At 41.7% G+C, this 22,991-nt stretch overlaps 1 protein-coding gene across 1 annotated transcript in view; it reads right to left on the bottom strand.

Moving 5' to 3' along the window:
- The window catches only part of zdhhc8b (zinc finger DHHC-type palmitoyltransferase 8b), a 69,974-nt gene that overhangs the window by 13,562 nt on the left and 33,421 nt on the right, over positions 1 to 22,991 (bottom strand). Inside the window, exon 2 of the mRNA XM_056377359.1 lies at positions 1,884 to 2,005. Within this exon, the coding sequence (XP_056233334.1) occupies positions 1,884 to 2,005 (122 nt within the window). The remainder of the gene's footprint in view (positions 1 to 1,883; positions 2,006 to 22,991) is intronic.

Here is a 22,991-nt window from a genome sequence, read left to right on the forward strand (position 1 = left end):
TTAGTAATCCTCAAATAAACAGAATTTAAACCGCAGGCACCTGCCCTGATACAATTATTGCTTGCATGAAGGTCAGGTGTAATTTTATTGGTGTTATGGGTTGTAATGCTCCATTTTTTGTTTGAAAAATTAGTCACTATTATCAGTATTAGTTATTTCCAACAAGGACATGCATTTTCCTGCCAGAGAAGCGTCTCATGGACGTATCTATTAGCAGCATTTCACTGCATTTATTTCCCATCACAGCATCAATATGTGTGTTTGTGTCTGTATGCGCAAGTGTTTTCTACTGATCACAAGTGTATCATCCTTCATGAAAGGGTCTATGTGTGTGAGTGAGGATGCGATAGCTCTTTATTTTGCTTAATGACACTTGGGCAGGGTGCTTCGCTTCGCCCAGCTAAAAATAGCTGCTTGCTGTAAAGCTGAAAACGAGGCTGGTGAGAGCGGTGAGACTGAACAAAAACAGTAAAGCTGCGGGCCATGAAACCAGTGAAGGGAAACATGCTAAAATGTTCTAGAGAGTAGAACAGCAGAGTTGGGTGATAATTCTCTGTGGGTTCCTCACTGCAAGCGACTACTTACGCGTAACATATAGTCTTTTTATTCTCTGATATCGGCAACAATCACAGCAATTAACACTGTTTATGTAACATCCTCTGGGATCACAGACGACAGACTAAATCAAATCATATGAATACAAAAAAAAAAAAAAAGAAATAAAACTCACTGCATCACCACACTGGCCAAAGTTAGTGCTAGCCTATGTTGATCAAAACAGACGGCTAAGAGTCACACTGCAGTTTTGATACTGGAGTGAAAAGAAATGCATGCATTCATTGGAAAAATGAGGTGGTTATTCTAAGAGGCGTAAGATCTTGCATGATGTAAACACATCTTTTAAGTATCGGGGAAACTTCTCACTGAAAACGTCACTTATTGAGTTCAGCAAACTGCAATATACTTTGCAAAATTTCTGTTGAAATTGCAGAACTTTCTGATATTTTAGCTTGTAATTGTGTTGCGTTATTATCCACAGTCACCTCTCTCATCTGCCTTTTACCTCAGTTTAAAGTTTCCTCTAAACAGAAAATGAAAATATACCACTGTGCCAAACGTCACTGATTTGAAAGGAAAAATCTTTAGTACACACCAACCTTTCATTTTCACTTTTACAGTCTGGATGATGGAGTGATTTTTTCTCAGCAGATGTCATTTAATAGCTATGTCACTTCTTCACTTCTTCAATTCACTTCAATTGTGGGGTCTGCTGCCTCTGAGATACAACATCAAGAGCTTGGAAAACAACTCATCCCTCAGTAGTCTATAAAACCCAGTGGGGCAGCAGCAGCAGCAGCAGAAGGCCACTGTCACCTCTGGGGAGGCAGATAACCTGCACCTTATACAACCTAATGATCATTACCCCCTTTATGGGCAGAGAAAACTCTTCCCAAAGACAGGTGCTTATCATTTACAAGCACATTACAAACATCCCTGGGGATGGGTTCAACCATCATTGCTTAACCGAGACAGCGTTGAGGACAAGGAGCCTGCATCAGGAGCACAAGTCAGTGCTGCTTGTTTGACAGGCTGAACAGCTGAGAGATACTCAATACACCTCGCAGTATGACGGCTTGTATAACTTCCCCCAGTGTGCTGCATGTGGAGCATGTGGACTTTACAGGCTGTAACAGGAAGATAATGGGGTAGTGAAAGATTGGGGAGGGTGGTGCTCTGATACGTGTGACACCATTAAAGTTGTACCCTCTACATGACGACTAAACAGGGAGGAACCATTACTCATTATGAGAACATACAATTTGACAGATACTAATCACCAGACACTGGAACCCATTTTCACACTCCCAGACATGCAGACAAACCTCTGGGGTAAACACCAGGGTCCATGAAGGTTGCCATGCTGAAGTTGGCCAACACAAAGAGGAAGACCAAGCCATTGTAGAGAGGCACAGCGGGAGAGATCACCTTCGTCAACCAGGGGCACCTAGAGACACAAACGAGGGGACAGAGATTAGGATTCTTTCATCCATCAGGCGTTACTTAGTCACACACATTTTAAAACCATTACGTATTGATCATAGGTGTGTTTCTTTTGTCCAAGTCTTAGTAGTAACCACATGATAATCTTGACATATTCATACACAATTGTTAGGATTCTTGGTTCTCAATAGGAGCAATTATCATAATTAGAAGCAAGATTACACAGAGTGAATTAGAGCAGGGAATACAGTGGATACCAGAACTGGTGACAACAACAGAACAGCCAGCATGAATCAATGTTGCTACCTGCACTGTAATTCTTTGCAAATTACCCGGATACTGAGTTTCTGTGGAACCACTTATCTGAAGGGTGGATCCTTAGCCTGAAGGCTTCTTTAGAATTACCTGCTTATTAATCTGCTTGGTGTTTCATAAAACTAAATGAATAATATATCAATCCTTTTGTGTGATGTTCGTTTTAAAGAACGGACAGATAGCATCAGGTCACAGCCCATCTGACCACATGAGCCAAGCTGCAACGGTGCAGTTGCAACAGAAGAGGTGTCACCCAATGACAAAAACTACTATTACGCAAGTGACTTCAGCAGCCTGGTAGGAAAACCGAGATTAAATTTGTGGAAGCACAATGGATGTCACACTTGTCACAATCTCATGCTAGAGGATCACAGGAAAACCAAGATTCATCCTGTAGTTGTAAAGATATTTCTGTCTGGACCAAAGCGGTGGAACATCCATGCCACTAGCATAGCTAAAAATAAAGCTTACCAAACCTGGATGAGCTTTAGTTTCAGGTCTGGTCACTCTTCATTGGATAACAGCCTTACTGTGAACTCTATCTCAACCTAACTGTGCCATCACATCACATTTGCCATCACGTACATCTGACTGAACCTCTGCCATGCAGGTAACTTAGGCTGGACACGTCAATAGAAATCTGTCAGGTCAGTCAGGTATCGATGGGAAACCTGCTTTAAACTCTGCCAACATTTTGCGTCATGACTGACCTTCTCTACTGCCTGCAGGTCATAAGTCCGTCAGTCAGTGCTGTGAAATATTCAACTGCGGAGACACCTGAATCACATCCATGACCCCACTCAATCACCTGGACTAAAATGTCAAGACAGCGTCCACTTCCTGGGGCGCTATCATTCAAATCAACTGTTTATGTGATGTGAAACACCATTAGAATGAAGATAGGTGTTAACGGCTACGGTCAGACGTTATGCAGAGAGCCGGGAGGTCACAGACCCTGAGAGAATTTATGAATTAATAAAGTATCTCAGGAGAAGGAGGAAGAGATTTGAGAGTGTTTCCAGCTCTCTTTACTTACATAATGACTATCACACCCACTTGAACACGTAATAGATACACACGCACACACTCAGACATTCGAGAATGCTTTTCCAGCTTATTCTGACGTCAAAAACTCAATTTCCTGGCACCCGTGCCCGGAGATCATCTTCAATCCATATCTCTTTTCCCGCTCCACCGGTCCTCTTTTGCTTTGTTGAATTATTCAGAGCCGTGGCTGTAGAGAGCCACTGACAGAGAAAAGAGAGGCGCTAACGGGATGAGATGGCCTGTCACACAACCAGTCCGCACAGGGCTATGGGCTTGATTAATTCCTCCAAGATATCACTGCAACATATCAGGGCAATGTTGGGACCAATTATAGTTGACTTTATTCACATCACTTGAAAATGTATCTCACATTTATACTATTCTTCAGTGATGTATTACAAGCATATTATAAACTCATCAGAGCAGAGATTCATTTTTATGATTAGACAATCCCCAGGAACAAGTGTTGTTTGTGATATCATCATTCTTGTGGAGGTAAACTGTCTGTGGATGGTATGAGCCTATCAATGAAAGAATTTAGCCACTCTGGCAGTGTGGCTTGAGGAATTGTAATGTGGGTCCAGCACTTTGGTCCAAACTGGATTATATTAACTACGATTGGATGTTATATTATATCAAGTTATTTTGTATTGACATTTATTTTGCCCAAATGATAAATCCTAATGACTTTGGTTCCCTGACTTTTCCTCAGGCACCACCTGCAGGTCAAGGTTTTTGGATGGATTATCCCAAATTTGACATAGACACTGACAGTTCCCAGATGATCTCTTAAATACTGGTTCTATAGAGCCACCATGTTGACACTTTTCATCTAGTGTCATCATCAGATGTATAATGTCTGTCTGTGAATTATCTGTGTGTCCATTTTAATCCCTGTGAATGTATGTGTGCCTGTCCATGTATAAACTGTATATGTCTACATCCCGATCTCAATGAGACTAGCTGTTTGAATAAAGGATCTTATAATAATCAGGTCAAAATTTCATCAGGTTTGTGATCAAATATCTAGAACACTGTTGACATTCATCAGCTTCAGTTGTAATTCGTGTCCAGTGCTAATTATCAAATATAAGGATGCTAACACGTGAAATTATACCTACTAAACAGATCCATGTTAGCACTGTCATTGTGAGCATGTTAAGATTTAGCTCAAAGTACCACTGTGCCTAAACACAGCCTCAATGAATGGCTTGCAGACCCCTCGTCTCTAAACCTAGACTCTTAACTGGTTAAAAACTGGATGGGATTTGTTTGATTGGAAATGAGATCAGTCACCATCAGTGTGCCACTATTTAGAAAAACCATATACTTTCACACTTGGATTGGTAATTTATTCTCTGAACACAGTTTTGTTAGTTTATTTACGGTACATATTAACTTTTACAAGACAACAACCTCAAAGTACATTTCAGTGGAAGTGAAATTGACTCAGCAGACTGTAATACCACGCTGTGTCATCACAGCTTTGGCAACAAGTAGACAAGGTGCAAATGCTTACAAAGTTGATCAAAGAAGAAGAAGCAATAGCATGCAGCTCCACCATCTTACAAAATCCCAATTTACTCGCCTGTCAAAGGATCATGTGTTTTTGCCCACAATGAGATTCAGAGGAGCCGGAGATAAGGGACAAATGGAGTGCAGCTGACAGCGACCATTTTAGGAGCTTGGGTGCAGACAGCGTGGGAGGAAAATGTGACGGAGAGAAAGCCTGATTAAGGCCACAGACGTTGGTTAATTGTGTAGGAGTAACAAATAACCACAGACTGCTTATCAACACTGTTTACAAGCCACTTTTACTACTTGTGTAACCATGATACTTCCACTGGGACAGAAAAAGCCCTCAGCTTGTCAAAAAGTTTGGATAAGATTTATCAAGCTGAAAGGGCTTTTCCTGCCAAAGGTGCGGTAAAGTAATGAGTTTGGTTCTGTCTAAGTTTAAATCCTGAGGCTGGCCAAAGTGGAAGAATAGCCCAGACTCTCTGTGGTAATTAAAATGCCTGCAAACAGGAGCTGGCAAGTTAACCAAGCAAGCAACCTCCACGCAATCTGCATTTAAAATGGCAGCTCGGGGACCCTTGAACATGCACGGCAAACTGTTGTGGCAGAGTTGTAAAGGTAGTGTTCATGCTGAGGAATCTAATGAATGAAAATGACATATCATCTCCTGGCTGAAATGAGGAAGAGAATAATGTTAAACAAACAAGGGATTAAAGAGGAACAATCCACAGCTTTTGATACTGGATAGTATCAAAACTGTATGTATTTTTATCAATCAGTATTTCTATGTTAAAAATGGATCAAATGAATATACGTGTAATGTTAAAGGAGCTTGCTGTAGAGAATGTTTCAGTGTCTTTCAGTTTATTGTTTTGGTTTATGGCACAAAAAACAGCCCTCTCTCCAGCTGCAGCAGACAGACACAAGCAGCTGAGGATATTTCCCTCAGGAATTGGTGGAGACCAAAACAGAGCTAGAAGACTGAATATTGGACTTCAATTTGTACTAATGTTGCTCTGTGTTTGCTGGATGTGTAAAACAGGTGATGCTAGCTCATTATAACAACTTAAACGAGGGAATAACATGTCAATGATGTTTCACTGACCCAAATGGCCAATAAATAAATAAATAGAAATAAAATAAATAATGATAGAAAATATAATACAAAGAAATAAACCGATACAACTTCTTTTTCATTGTTTCCTTGTCTGGTAAAGCCACGTCCAGAACTGACCAGTAAAAATCTGACAGAGCTGTGATCAGCTGTGATCAGTTTCGTCTAAATAGCAGCTTTAACTCTCTAATTAGAAAAGGAGCACTAGTTTTCCCTTCTGTATCATGTTACTCTTGTGGGCCTCATGTCATTTGTGCACAACAACGATGCTGCATCTGATATCCACCCTGAGACTCAGTGAAATCATATAATGCACACATACTGACGGACACATACACACACTGCTTACACACACTTAGCTTTGTCCAGCGTCAGCTCAGGGACTGAGAGACAGAATCTTAGCCGCGGGTATCTGATAGCTCTCTCTGTCACTGCAGAAGTAGGGGTGTTTGTGGTTGAGTATTAAGATTAGAGAAAACACCCTGGCTTCCTGGTGATGATAACCCAGCTGTCTTTCAAAAAAAAAAAAAAAAAAAAAAAAAAAAAAAAAAATCCAGGACACAAATCCTGTCTTAAAATCTCAGCTGATTGCCAGCCACCCTAAAAAACACAGGCTTGAATCCGTTGATTAAACAAAATCTGGGTGGAACACTTGAAACAAACCCACTTGAAACAAACCCTTTAATCCGACTGCTGTGGAAAACCTATAGAGGGAGGGAAAATCACCACGGTCCGTGTAAGGTAATTAGGCGTTCGATGAAAATTTAAAGCTTTTTAATGGTGGCAGGATTGATCTGTTGGCACAGTTGTGGCTCCTAAATAGGGCCACATCTACCATGAAAAGCCATCTACATGCTCACTACACACTACACATCCCAAAGCTATTTGACTACTCAAATGTGCCTGTCCTTTATTTGCCTGCTTTTGGATCGGAGCAGAAAAAGAAGCCCTCTCTTTGAAGTAGCTCTTATCTGTTCTTTTAGTAGCTCTGGGAGAGGGGGGGTGGGGGAGGGGGAGGGGGGGGGTGAGGGGGTTTGAGGGGCAGAGACAGAACAACCATCAAAGAGAAAAGTGAGTCAATCCAGGGAGCTTTTGGCACTGACACTGATGGGTAGCACTTTTCTCAGTCCAACATGAAGGTCGACATTTTAACGAGATGCCAGTCTTTGTGAATTGAGAGCGATGGTCTCCGATACACAATATGTTGTCAATTCAATCAGGTGTTGACTGGAGGTGGGATACTCACTGACATTCATGTTAGTCAGCTGAACTCAAATCGATGGAGGTATTAAAGCATTGCACTTAAATAAAATCGGGAGAATCACAAGAGACAGAAGAAGAATGGTAAAAAGAAATTGTTGCAGCAAAAAAGATGGATCCTACATTTCCAATAATGCAACCAATAGTATAATTTCATTAAAACCCTTCCTGTCCAGAAAATGCCTACATCTTCCAAGTTTGCAATCCAGGCGTTCTGTTATAAATGTCTAGTGTCAACTCCAACTGTTTCTACAGAGCCACAGTAGACATTGTTTTTACAGGCTAAGAAGTAGTGTATGACCTGTATATGTAAAATCTGTGTCATTCCTCTTTGAAAAAGCAACATAACACTATCCGATTTCTTTTTTTCTTTTTTTTTTTGGCTAATCTAAATCCAGTGCTTTAACCTCTCATCTTGTTGCAGTGATGTACAAGTGCACCCCTGGGTGTACACAGTGACATCATTCATCAGTCATGCTATATGCTAGATGTAGTCAGAGGCAAAAACAGTGTTTGTCACTTTGCTTTTCAGCCTGGTTAGTACCAAACACAGTGATGCTAACTTCCTTTTGAAAGAGGATTATTAAATTAAGAAGAATTCTGCAGAAAAAAACTTAAATATCTCTGCTTCTCTTGGCAGATGTTCTCTTTAGGAACAATATATCACCTATTACCAGGATCGGAAATTAAGCCGCATGCTTGTGAGCATGAGCGACACCTGTAACACTAGACAATGCTGTCGGTCCACTGGGAGTACTTACTGTAATGTATTCAGCACATGGTGAGAACGCCATCCCATTGATTAGTTCATTAAGTCTGAACCCAGTGGGACGCACATGGGAGGCCTGTTCTCCTGCAGATTGCCTGCTGAGACCCAGCGATCCAGAATCTGATACAAGTCTGGTGTCATCTTACCTCTTAGGCAGTGAATTTTCATCATGATTTAAAAATGTGAACCGTAATCTACAAGGAAATGATAGTGGGGGCTCAGTTATAGGATTTCAGTCTTATTAAGACATTTTTCCCATTTGGTCCATCTCATAATTTTACCCTCAGCGGCCCTGCACCAGCTGAAACACTGCTGGGGTTATCTCCCATATTCATCCTCACTGTTCAAATTCTGTCACACTTATTTTACTCCTCATAGGATCTATGAACGGCAGCATCACTCACTCACTCACTCCTCTGGGACCTGCCAATCCCCAACGCAAACACATCCCTGAGGCTCTGCATTCACACACATGGCATTTAGTATTCCACACACAAACACTGCACACACAGCAGCAGGCCTGTTGCCTGTGGAGACAGCGGTGATGTTTGCTGGAAGCGCTGGAGCACAGCAGCTCAAGGCAGGTCAGGCGAGAAGCACAGCCGCACAGATTGATTGAGTATCACGAAATTCAGTTCCTCCAGCCATTGAGTTATTTATTGAGGATTGGTATTTTATTTATTCCCACTTTCTTTCTTAGGCAGAGTTGCATATTCACATTTAGAGTACGTGTCTAATTTCAGTCTTCAGACATGAGTCTAGAAAATGTCAGAAAATAGTGACCATCACAAGTTCCCAGAGTCTTCACATTTGAGAGGCTGGAACCATGAAATGTTTGGTATTTTGGCCTGAAAAAGGATGATCAAAAGTGTTGCCAATTCATTTTCTGCCAAATGACAAATCGATTAATCAACTGATGGTTTCAGCTGAGAAAAAGTATGAAGTGCCATGAAAAAAACTCAAGTACAAATACCTCAAATCTCTATTAGAACAGTAGTGAGTAAATGTACTTAGTTACATTCCACCGCTGCATCCAGACATGTTTTTGACATATAAACTGTATTTTGTTTTAAATTATTTTTGAAATAATAATTAATTTCTTATGTTTTTTCACAAGAAAGTTAAATTGACACCTTCCTCTATTCTATTCTATTCTATTCTAAATCCAGAATTTATAAATATGCATATATTTTTCAAAAGTTTAACTGTGTCATTAAAGAGGTGGTTTACAGTGTATGTTCACTGGAAGCTTACACAATCACACTGGGTAAGGTGTTTACAGGACGGTGACTCACAAACTAGTTGTCATGTCACAACATCGTGCTTGAACGAACAAGTCCTAAAGTCACATTTAAGGTGAGCACAGACAAACTTTCCACCTTCAGCAGAAAACTGTGAAAACAGCTTTCTAGTGTCATGTAAAACATATTTTTGATTGGAGGAGAAATGTTTACTATGCATGGATAGATTTACAAACTAATATAAATTTTAGAGACTGGGACAGACAGAGTAAGCACTGCCACTGCCGCGAGGAACAGTTGATTTCACTATAAGACAACAGAGCAGAGAAGGAACCTGTGCAGCTGCACAGCACACTATTAAATCTGCATTTCAGCTGAGAGCTTAATGTTATTTGCATTTCCATAATTACATAAGAGGTCTATTTGAAATGAAATAAAATGCTTTGCCCCCACACTCTTTATATTTTACATATTCATAACCTTTTATTGTCTGTAGAAAGAGCAAAGCAGGAAAAACATTTCTACTTCCCTTAGCCACAAATGCAGTTTCACCAGCTCACCACAGTAAAATGTGGTGAACACTATAAATAAGCAGAAGTGAGCAGTGATACTATTACAAATACTGCCTGGCTCCATATGTACGTATGAGGCTCATATTTAAATGAACACTTTCATTCCAAAGCTATATTTACAGCTGATACCTGATGTGCCTTTGAGCTCCACATTCGTTTTTAGTTGTTTTTTTTAACTTTTTTTTCCACGATGAATATCTCAAATTTAATTTCAAAAATGCACAATGCACTGTCATCCAAATGAAACTGAAAATTCAAGGTTGTGTGTAACACTGACATCCGCTTTCAGGGAAACATAACATAATCTGACTTAGGATAACAAAATTTCAGTCAAATTCCCTAAAGAATTTCCTCCTCATGTGGGCAAAGCATTTTGTGGGAGCAGATGTCACAATATTTCCATATGGAAGAGGAATGAAGTAGTGTGTGTGTGATCGCAAGTGTGTGTGTGTCAAGGGGTAGGGGTTTAGCGTCACCTTTCTTCCTTTTATCCTCCTACTCACTGTCTGTGTAGTTTAACATAATTCACTCACGCTTCGTTAATCTCCGCATTTATTTATCCCACTAGAGATCCTACCGAAGCACAAATCTCATGTACACACACACACACACACATACACACACACACACACACACACACACAAAATGTCCTCATATATTCTATTAAACCAAATAAATCAACAGTGTCTGCTCTTATAACCCAATAAAACAAAAGTTGATCACTTTTCCTGATGAAACACACTTCTCATTAGCATGTGTCACTAAGGTAACACACCCGTGTGCATGCATTCACAACCACAGTGTGTTGTGTGGGCTGGTGTGTAGTGCAGTCTCCCCAAAGGGGGGGGGGGCGACGCATGTGCTGCCTGCCTGTCAGACTCTCCGTGGGAAACTGGAAATCAGTACAGTGCCATGGGTCAGTTGGAATAAATGAGGCTTACGAGGCCAAAGACACTGAGGCTTAACAAGACAAGTGCAGTAAATATCTGTGGGTATTTAGACCACAGTAGCAAGGCCAGTCACCTCTGCCAATGCAACTGTTGCCCCTCTGTGTGTGTGTGTGTGTGTGTGTGTGTGTGTGTGTGTGTATGTGTGTGTGAGTGCATATTAAGGTCTTCCACTTTTAAATATGCATCTGTATGAAACCCAACCGGGATATTGGCTTTTGTGGGGGGATGAGTGGGTGGATTCAGCTAACATGGGTGCCCCTGAATCAAACGACCAATCAGTTCCCATGGCTGATATGGAGCGAGGGAAAGAAGTGCCTGCAGAAGTTGGCTTGCCCTGGTGTCACATTCCTGGCCATTCTTATTCTAAGCCCCGAGCGCCGCGGCCTGCGTGTGTAGCCACTGTCAAGAACTTGAAGAGTTATGACCCAAAGAGGCGACGGGCAGAGTCGTGCAGTCTGTTTTCAGGCAGTGGACTGCAACATTAGTGTTGTCCAGTAAATGCAACAGAGAAACCTTTTAAAAGGCTCTCATGGCACTGACGAGAGAAACTCAGGAATCTGTTGTATCCACTTTTCATTCCTAACATAAGATTATTTGTAATGTTCATAATGTGAGAGTTATAGCCTGTGGTAGCAAGCACAGTGAAGGTCTGATTCTAGGAGCTCAGTAATGTAGTGACTTCTCGCAAGCCAGAAACATGGCTACACTGGTGTAGTGTGTGAACTTCGACAGGGTAGTGTTGTTCCAAATCAAACACTGCCATTGTGCACTTGATGGGAATGACGATGATTGTCGCCCGCATGCCGACTGCTTTGCTCACTTGACCTGAAAATTAATAAATTGTACTTAATTGTGTGCGCCTCCTGTGTCATTGGCGATCCCTCCCCATACGCTACACAGCCAATATGGCGACCGCTGAGCGTGAGAAGTGTCCATCGTTTTACACTCAATTTTTTGACCGTTTTGAGTAAAAACATCCAGGTACTTATAGTGCACTGCATGTTGTCATACTTGTCAATGCGCTTATGCACTCAGTAATGAGTGAGCGAGTATGGAAGTACGTGATGTGAGACACAGCAAACTCTCTGAGCTAGCTAGCTTACTAACTGTCACATCTTTTTTTTCTTTAACGTATAAGCAGGTTTTTAAACACAAGTTTTCTTCTTCTAAAAAAAAAAAAAAAAAAAAGGATTTGACTCCTTTCACATTGCCAGATGAGTTTGCCTTTCTGCTCGGACTGAGGACACAAACACAACTCCAGGGAGAAACGTCACCACATGCAATTACAAGTTAAACAGCTAAAACGTTACGATAGTTTCCTCCACTTTAGAGTTACATAAAACTCTTTTTTGGATTCTCCGGCTCCTTGTTTGCTTGCTTTTTGTCAACTGAACAAATATATGTGTCAAACTTCACCGACGTTTAATCAACATAAATGACTTGCATGCATCTCTCTCTATCCTGACTATATTTTTGGACAAATTTCAGTTACAACAAATAAGCAAATACAATAAAGAGACTGATTTCATGTCCCTGCTCCTTAATCAACACATCTTCCTGACTGCGGCCAGTTGAGAGCACTTTGGTAAATGTAGATTTATTCCCAGCCAAAACAGCGAGCGACGATGCCAAATCCCCACTACCAGCACCCAGCAATAGTCAAGAGTCAGCAGTTCTAGGATGAAGAGGGGAGGAGGTGATAAGAGGAGCTGATCTGAAACCTGAGGAGGTACTCCAGAAATACAGCAGATGGTAGAGACACAGACACAGACACAGACACAGACACACACACACACACACACACACACACACACACACACACACACACACACACACACACACCAAGGCAAAATGTAAAAGTCAGATGGACACAAATCCCTGAAAGATTTTTAAAAAGCAACACGATTTGTTGACCTTAATGTCCATGCCGTAATGCACAATGACTCCTCGCCCCCTCCAACAACATTATGGCAGTTAAGGCTATTTATCTGCAAGCGCCATCTGCAAGCCGCTCCATCCACACCAGTGAGGTCAGTTCAATTCTCTTCTCACTTCCTGCAGGAAGCCGAGGTTGAGCTTGGACTGGACAAGCACATGAAAACACAAACACACACACACACACACACACACACACACACACACACACACACACACACACACATGAGCTGCTCTCCAGAGAACAGAGCAACCCTGTAAGTCTACAACATGGTGTCTCCATGTGGAAATGCGAGAGAGTTTAATCAGGGATACAGGACAAATTACACACTCCTGCTGTAAAAAATGACCCTATAGATCATCTGTGCAAGCAGCTTTTTAGGACCCACGGGTACATTTTGTTGTTAGGCGTCCTCTAGTAGTAGTAATTATGATGGGAGCAAACCGATGGGTGCGTGTTTATTTTTGTAACTATGTCGATGAAGGTCTTCTAACCTACTTATTTTAACCCAAACCAAATCTTCCTAAACCTAACCAAGTAGTGTTTGTGCCTAAACTTAACAAAATTGTCACGGTTCCATAAACATAACCACGTGTTTATTATTGTAAATTGTTGTACGCCTCCTGTAGGTCGTATCAGAGGGTAGGAACACACAACCTATGAAATGATTTGTGGTGGAGGATTTGTTGGTGGAGGCAGCAGCATGTTGTGTAGAAGAACCGCCTTGTGATTCAGGTTTTTGATTATTATAACAATATTTGGCCTCTGGAGCTGATGATAACTGATCTGAGGTGTATTAATATGAACAGCAAACAGAAGCTCTGTCAGAAAACACATGGTAACTTAAGTTTCCTTGTATAAATTAAGGTTAAACACACAAACACACGCTCACTCCATGCTTTGTACAGTCATGTAGCTTCTCTGCAGGCAGTGCTGGCAGTCACTGGTGGACCAGCTGCTTGCCTCCCTTCTGGTCCTGGTGAGATTTACAGTACAACACTCACCCACCTTTCCAAAAATCCCTGATTAAATGGAATGGGTAAACACTGTAATTTTCACAACTCAAGCATGTCTTTCCTGCTTATCCACTTAATCACATAACTGAGACAAACACCCCACAAAACACAAAGCACAATGCCAGTCACTATGCAAACAAACCTCTGATACTTTAGAGACTAATAATAATGTAATTTCACATTCTGAAAATTGTCTTCAGAGCATAACATCTATCACGAGGGCTGCAGAGTCATGCTAAACTGCTGACGCAGCTGGTGCCAAGCCACAGCAAATTCTGGTTGTATTTCAAATCCACTTCTTGTCACTGGATGCTTGTCTGCCCCTGCAGAGCCCATCAGCCTAATGAACCGTTCATCAATCAGTTTAATGTACACACACACAAACACAGGCCCTGGCCGGTACAGAGGTTGGCAGAGATGGATGGCACAAGACTCGGCTGGTAATAAAACAAGAGGAGATGTCCACACACATTCCTCCTCCCTCACAGACAAAGTCTGATTTAAATACCAGAAGATAGTAAAGTTTTGGACCTGGACAGGCCTGTGTAGACACAACTGGTGAGGCAACAACTGCCAGGAGCTGTCAAAGTGTGATAAAATGTTGCTGCGGAAGACTTGGAAAAGAAACAAAGGCTAATGTCGTCTGTATGTTGCTGCCATGTTGCTCTATTCAGGAATCAAGGTGAGAAGACATTGGGTGCATTTATCATTGCAAAAGCACAGAATAATGGTTTGTCCCAGTGCCTTATTTGGTCGAGTACTTTTTTATTTAATCAGTGGTCCAACCTGACTGATTCTGATCAAGAGAAAATTACAACATTTGGTGGCCAAGCGGCAGACTTCTTGTTAACCAATCTGATTCACGAGTGGCAATTCTATCATGTTGAGATATGAGATAACAACAGCGATAAGTGGGGAATATTAACAAATTCCCTGTCATAATGGAAACAACAAGGAATGAAGTGGATGCGGTAAAAAAAAATTCAATATTGCAGAGAGAAAACAATTAAACTGTACTGTTCTTTTTCAAACAGAAATAAACTGTGGCACATTTTGACGGTCTCTTTTGAGTAGCAGGTACTGTCAGCACAGGTGACAGTTATGTAAATGATAAAAACATAGTGTAAGCGTAGCACAAGAACAGAAGTCAGCAAACTACTAAGTTATGTCAGTTAAACAGCAAGTAGCTGCCAGACAAAGGAAGTAGCCCACTATAGCAACAAAACCATTGAGTGCTCTGAACTGAGCTGGGATTTGTTTTACTCCTTATGAATTCCACTTTTCATATGTGTCATACTGTGTTTTATATTATTTCAAAACTTCAAATGCTGTAGTCTCTCTTTAACTGTTAAGTCCACTTTGTGCCTCAGATCACTGGTTTGTGTTAAGTGATGTTCAGTTCCACCATACGTGACATGGTTTACATTAATTCATGAGTCACACCTTTAGAAACAGTTTACAGTTTGGGACCAGGATCCAGAGGTCATTGATGTCAGGTCCAATAGGCTGACCAACTCCTACAGCCAGTACAGCCACACCCTCCCTCCAGTTTTTAATGAAATATCATGTCTCAGGTAGAATACATGTTTCAGCCAGTTTACGCTCCAGATATTTTGTCCTAGTACCTTGAACTAGAAATGAACACGGGAGAAGATTTTCTTCTTCATTAGCAGTGGGAGCGGTTAAACATCAGTCAAGTCCAGCCTTGCAGTAAACTAAGATAACATCATTAACTTTCATTTCACCTACAACAGTAAGTTAAAAAGCACACTGATACATGTTGAGTTAATAGCTCAGCACAGACAATAACTGAAACACCCTCTTTCAGCTCCGACATGTGCCCAGTCAAACCCTGTCTCCAGGCGTAACACCTCGGGCTACTTCATTTGCAGCTCATCTGGCCTTCTGCTCACCACTAACAGATTTGACATCATGCTAAAATGTTATTATTGGACTTTCCCTAAAAACAATATTATGGGATATTCAGAACCAGAGTTGGAATATGAAATTCTTAATCCTAAGTGATTGTCCATATGAAGCTCATAATGCTGTACTTTCCAATTCAATACAGCCGCTGACAGATTTGGAAAGAGATTGAATCCACAGTCAGGCTGGATATATATTTAGTACAAAATACTATAGTGCACTGTGAGAGAGGCTAGAGCAGTCCTGGTGCACAGTGCTGACAAACAGTTTAGCAGAATAATACAAAGATTTGATATTAAAATCTAAATGAAACGCAGAGGGACATCTCTTTCCATATTTTTACGTTGTGCTTAGAAAATATCTCAGTGTATAAAATGAAAGCTTAAAATATGCAACTTCTTTTTGAATAAAACAAGAGACAAATGCACAACTTTGGATAGCGACTAGCTGTGCGGCACAAGAAGCCTTTGTTCGTGAAGCTGGGTGGGATTTTCAAAGAGTATCTCATGATTTTTTTTTTTTTTTTTTCATTTACAGTATGCTGCATGTGTCCCATGTGCCTTGCATGGCCTTGAACTCTGAAGGGAGGTTTCTGTGGTATTGGCGGTGGGCTCCACAACAGCCCAGCCTCCAATGCAGCCCACATGCCTGTATGTATTATGACAGACCAGGCCTGGGACCAGAACCTCCTATCCCACCGCTGATGTCCAGATGTGCTTCCATGTGGGTCTTGATCTTATTCTTACCATTGGAGGTGGAAAATAGTTACGGTTAGCGTAGGAGTGCATGTGTGTAGTTTATTGTAAAGGTGCTTGTAGCCTTTGTGGACATCATTGTATTTTGTCAAGTTATGAGCTTGTGTTGTGAGCCTGTCTGCCAGCACCTCTAAAGCTCACAAATTTACACATTGTACCTAATAATCAGTACAAAAACTTAACTGTAAAAATGACTTGAACAGAGCCAGGCTAGCTGTTTACCCCAGTCTTTATCTAGGCTGAGCTAACCGTCTCCTGGCTGTAGCTTCTTACTGAACAGACAGATGTGAGAAATGTATCTAACTCTTTGTGTGAAAATGAATGAGCACATTTCCCAAAATGTCAAATCCATTAAGAACACATTTCTAAACAAACACTATTTGAACTATTAATGCTATAAAACTAAATCTGAAAGAAACCCAGACAGCTGGCATACAATGTAAAATCCGGTTAAGACGCAGGAGAAGCTGCCAATCTGTTTGGTACTTTGCAGTGAATATACACTGTGTCAAAATGAATGTGGTAATGATTTATTGATGTAGAAATACGAGCAGCAACTTTAAAGTCTCTCCACTGAAAATGTAAATTTAGTCATAACAGAGCTTCAGAGGTTTAAACAGGAGAATGAAATTAAATTAGAGCATCTTTGGATTTGTGGAGGTTTTCAGGGCAAAAAAAAAAAAAAAATCCAACTTGGGACCTTTCAAAAGAGCCTCCTTCCTGAACTGCGTAGATTTAACATGAATTAACCCCATCCCCAGTGTCTTTGTGTCTGCACTGCACAGATGTGTGTGCTGAACAGGCTCAAGCGGAGAATTTGCAGAAGGACAAAATGTCCTTCACTTCAAGCTCAAACCTGCCCCCCCCCCCCCCCCCCCCCCCGCCCCTTTCTTTCCCTCCTTCCTTTCTCAGTTGTTCCTCTTCATCCATCATGAGCCCCGGAGCTGAGGCAGGTGCTTTCACTAAACCTCCCTGAAGAGCTCTCCCCCACCCCCGCCTCCTCTCCCTACAACCCACCTCCTTCATTTCTGCCTCCACACCTTCCACACTTCTCTGCTCTCTCCTACTGAAGGAACTCATCAGTGGCCCCTTCACATCTGCAGGAATCTTAATTGTATATTGTCAAACTGTGATTTTTTTTTTTTCCCTTATCCAGCAAGTGAGGTGATCTAGATCAGCTGGAGGGCTGTAGGGACTGTAAGCACGCACAAATGAACATCCACATGGACTTCCAACACACGCAAATGCATGAACGTATAGATGCACATGCAAACACACACACACACACACACACACACACACACACAACGATGGATGGAAAGCTCATTCACAGAGGCTCAGAGAGAGAAAAAGCAGGATCTGATGCCTCTCAGGAGATGGAGTATGGCAGTTCTGCGATATCACAGTTCCCTGTTCCCTCCTCTGTTTCAGTAGCTGCAGGGACCGGGAAGAATCTGCTGGTCCTTTCGCACCCTTTCTATAAAAGCACAGAATGACACACATATGATCTGCCGAATCTACGCTCAGCAGGCTGCAATCACGATATGTCAGAACGGGCTGGAGCTCCACATCTTACATGGAGGGAACAAAGAGTCCCATTGATTAAACCGTGCTGCAACAAGACAAGACAATGATTCCCTTCAGCAACAGAGGCTGGCAGCACTGGGCAGAGTCCCACCAGTGTTCTCTGGGAACTCGGAAACAAAGAGAGGGACAGACAGAGGGTGGGAGGGTCAGTAAACTGGGTTGACCTATCTTCAATGCAAGCTCTGTAGCTCCAGCACACAGTCACGAAGCAGCATGATGGCACATACATAACTGGGCACATTCATGCCAACACTGAACAGTTGCATAATTAATATTACAGCAGTGTTAGCGTTTAACGGAGACCGTCAATATGTTCTTTCACATCGAGTGCCAATTCACACACTGCCCGATGAGCCTCGCTTAGTTGGCAAACTTGTTGCCAGTGGACAGATGTAAATATAGGGCACTGACGTTAAACCCTCACAGGGACAGTTACAGCATCCACGCTCCACCCCCCCCCCCCCAAAAAAAAGAGCTCCTCCTGTAATGCAGCCTCAATTGAGAATCCATTCTTTCCAAGGGAGCATTTATGAACCTGCTGATGGAAACATAAGTGGGATGGATAGCAGTTAGAAGAGCTCAGGCTAAAAATGTGTCCTGTGGCGATGTAAATGGTGGCACAGAGGTGGCGTGCAACTGAACAGGGAAAGCAGGAATTGTATCACAGTGGGTGGTTAGGTGATTTTGCAAGGTTGGAGTTCAAGGGTGGAAGAGCCAAAATGTTAATTGCCAGATCCTTGCAAAAGTCTGGTTTAATTCGCACAGGAGACAATATATATGCAGGTGCAAAGATTACTAAAAATGTACAATCACACAGTAGTAACCATAACTAGGCATAGCAGGCCTGACATGCTTTTTACAGTGAACATTTCAGCTGGTTTAAAGACAATTACAAAAATGATTAGATTTCGCAAAGACGGGGATGTAAGCTCAGTAATTGCTGATAGAAACTGATTTACAGCAATTTGAAAAAGAAAAATGAAAAGACTTCTGAAGCCCCCCAGAAAAGACAAACCAAGATTTACAGTTTCATCTGGCTCTACTCACACACCAAAGGATCTTGTGAATATCATATGAAAAGGCAGGAGTTATCTTCTAAAGCGCCTGCTGCTGTCCTACTTCCCTTATTAAGGGGATTCCTCTGGATGCCTCTCCCTTGACACTCGGGTTGCACCATCTGCTCCGCTTGCGCTGGGGAGTTTGTTATGGCGCTGACAGCCCTGCGAATTGTGACCCTTAATGAAATTGTTGAGCAATATGTAAGGTCTGATCCGCTTAGGGGGGTGTTGAGGTCTTTCTCCCTTGCAGCCGCAGCATGGGAGCGCGGGAGAATCAGAACAGCAGGAGCCTGGCTGGAGCCATATGCAGGGATAAACACTGATGTCAGGGCACTGCTGATTGAATAAGGGGGGTACTCCAGGGTTGCTCTGCTGGGCTTTTACAATAACAACATATTCACGTTAATGGTGTGGGATTTCATTACTGAATTGTTAAGTGATTCCTGGGCATATCTTTTGCTGAAAGGCTCAGCACAGTGATGGGGAGTAGAGAGTTGGCAACATGCTGGAATGAAGACTGATGGATTTTATTAAGACAAATGTATTTTGCTCTTTCACTGTATCAACTCCTGTTACTGTGAGAGTACAGCCCTGGAGAAGATAAGAGGGATAAAGATTTATTTGCTCCGTCGACTGCTATGCAGGGTAACACAGAAACCAACACTGACTGTATCTCCCTTTGTTCGTGTCTTGCAGTTTCATTACACCTCACACACGCACACGAGCTCCAGCAGCTGAGTGTTTTTATTCTCGTTTGATGCTCGAACTGGTTATTTCACAGGACGCTAATGAGAGAAACTGATAATCGCTGGTGTTTACTTGGAGCACAATTCAGGCCATTTAGTGCAACTAGCTCTGTTTTGTGTGTAATGTGTTTGGAAAGACCGATTCTGTCTATAAATACACATGCTAACCCAATTATAGGTGGAGTAGAGGCATCTGTGATTTAGTCTGTTTGAAGCCAGCCAAAAAAAATCCCCTCGAGTCGGCTGGGTGGGGCTAGCCAGTACTCTGAGAACAATTAGAGCTGGATACAGTCAAAGCGAAACAGTCAGAAATCCATGTTCTTGAAGATTTTGATTTATAAATACCTTTAAACTTGTGTCGTTCCAAAGGCATTTAAGTGACTATAAGTCAATGTGAGGCAATTACTGCTACATGTGGCTAAAAAAGCAAAATAATGTGTGACCCAATCAAGTGCACAACTCTAAATGCATGTGTGAGTACAGCAAAAGTGCACGGAGGTTCATATTTTGTGGTGGTCATATGTGTCGATACACAGTATGTGCTGCATGTAGTGTGAATCCAAACGCATCCCTGTCCACATAGAAGAACTATCTGGCTATATGGCTGATTGCACATGTGCATCCTTTTATCAGGTCTCTGAAGGAGGTTTTCTGAAGCCTGGATATGGGTTTTTTCCACTTGCTGTCATCTTTTCCAAATAATACTGAAACCAGAAAACCCTTATTTGGCCAAATGGGAGGAGGAGGCCTTGATGACGGTGAGTTAAGGAAGCTACTATGGCTTCAAGGTGGAAGCTCAAAATCACCAACAAGGCATCCTCACTGGCTTGAGAGAATAGTGTAACATTTTGAGAAATGCACTTATTACTTTCTGCTGAGAGTTTGAAGATAAGACCAAAACCACTCTCATGCAGGTATGTTAAAAATGTAATCGGAGTGTGTGCTCTGTGCAGGATACGACCCACTATAAATGATCATATTGTCAATTTCAGACTTCAGTTTTGTAATGATTGATATACAAGATTGATTAGTTTTATAGGTATTTGGACAGAGCCAGGCTGCTTCCCCCCCTCTCCAGTGTTTGTGCTAAGCTAAGCTAAGCTGGCTGCTGGTTGCAGATAATATTTACTGAATGGTTAAGAAAGTGTTATCCGTCTCCCCATCTAATTCTCAGCAATAAGCCACTTTCTTCCAGCAGATCAACTGTGAGCAGAAACGCTAAATCTGATCACTCAGGGCATTTAAAATGAAGGTTTACGCCAGGTTCAACTGCAACTGTCACAGCTGGATCTCATCTGTATATATTTCACGGTGAACACAATTCAGCACAATTTTGCTCATGCAAGTGTTTACATAGCATTTGACCTTATCGTCACCTGTTGTGATGTGATCTGTTCTAACCAACATCTTCCCAGCCCTTCAGCCGCCCTCATTATCAGGACACCTTGCCTGAGGCACAGTCCCTGTTCAGGCCAGTTCAGGCCAGTCACATCCCTTAATTTAACCTGCATTCGTCCAATTATACCTGCTTTTTTAGCACTTGTAATTAACATAGTTATATAAACATTTGCATCTGGGAGCTGAATAGATCTTCTGCTAGCCAGTGATCAGCAAGTGTTTTACTCAAGGGCATCTTACTGGCATTTGCTAAAGAAGGGACCCAGTTGCTCCAGGCATCCGCACCAGCAATGTCCTGGTTTCAAGCCAGACAGCGAGTTCTCACACCACAACCCTAAATGAAAGCACCAGGACTCTGGTTCACACCCAGGCAGCCATTAGGACCCAGGGCGTGATAGGGAAACATCCCCACTCAACCAAAATAGAGCTCGGCTTCCTACTAATCCCAGATGAACAGGTGCTTCTATTTAAAGGACCAAATCCTCTCCAATCCACCCCCTGGAATCCGAACCCTCTTTCTCCTCTCCCACTCTCCACTGTATGTGTGTTTTTTTCTCAATTCTCCCTCTGTTTTTCTACTGTTACTGGATTATGAGCAGAGAAACAAAAGCATTTGAGCCCTGAATGAGCTGTCGAAATCTGCATGAGGAAAACCACTTCAGAAAGCTTCCGTATCCTCCCCCGAGACAGTGCTGCAGTGTTTGACTGCACATGCCATTTTCAAACACAATGCTAAATTGCCACTTGTCGTTCAATTTACTATAATGTTTTTTTATACTGTAAGAGAGCAAAACCTGAAGATGATGACTAATGGCATGATAACTCAAATGAAGTCCTTGAATCTATACAGAACATGACTACATGTAACAGCTGAAGAGGAATGGCAATTTGATTTAAAGCTGCACTTTTAAGTATTCCTATATTCACAATGGATTAAATAACTGTGTAATATGAAAGGGGTCCATCTTAAAGACAAACTCAGTGAATTATCGCCTTTGCATTTCACCTCAGCTCTACTGAGCCTTCTAGCACCTTTCAGTGCTTTGTTTTGCTTTTCTAGCCCGTAGCTTTAATGTTTTGATTCAGTCTCACAGCTCTCATTGACCTGTGCGATACCTCCCCAGCACCGAACAACCAAAAATATATATTTATAGATAATAGTTAGCAACTAGCTGGTGAACGTAGCATGTAGCAGCGAGAGAGCCAGATATTTCCCCCAGGAGTTGATGGAGACCAAAACAGAGCTAAAAGGGGAGTGAATATTGACTTATGACATCAAATAAATGCTAATATCGCTGTGTCTGCTGGATGCATACATACTACAGGTGTACAAGTGTTTGTTTTTTATTTGTTAATGCAGGTTAAAGAGGGTTAACAATTTTTCTGCTCCTTACATTGAATGACTTCTGTGTATGATGTGCTATACAAATAATTTTCCCTTACCTTAACTATTTGACATATGACATGAATTAGGCCGTTGTTAGATCACTGAGAATGTCGTTACTTCAGATCCTCATGAAATGAAGACTGTACTGCAAATTAGGAAAATGACATATTGTCTTAAGTTTTTAAAAATGAGAATAGCATACATTTGGCTCAGGACTTTAATCTCACAAGCATCACGTCACCATAATTAGAAGAACAGAGTATTTAGAAGAAGATTTTAAAGAGAAGCTGGGCCTTGTTAATAAGCAGTGGTGTCAATGTGCCCCAGTCTGTGTGTCAGCAATAGAAAAATGTTTTTTTCCATCTGAACAGTTAATGACGGAGAGGATACAGTCA

This window comes from Seriola aureovittata, chromosome 5 (assembly GCF_021018895.1).
Source record: "Seriola aureovittata isolate HTS-2021-v1 ecotype China chromosome 5, ASM2101889v1, whole genome shotgun sequence".
In the NCBI taxonomy this organism is placed as follows: domain Eukaryota; kingdom Metazoa; phylum Chordata; class Actinopteri; order Carangiformes; family Carangidae; genus Seriola; species Seriola aureovittata.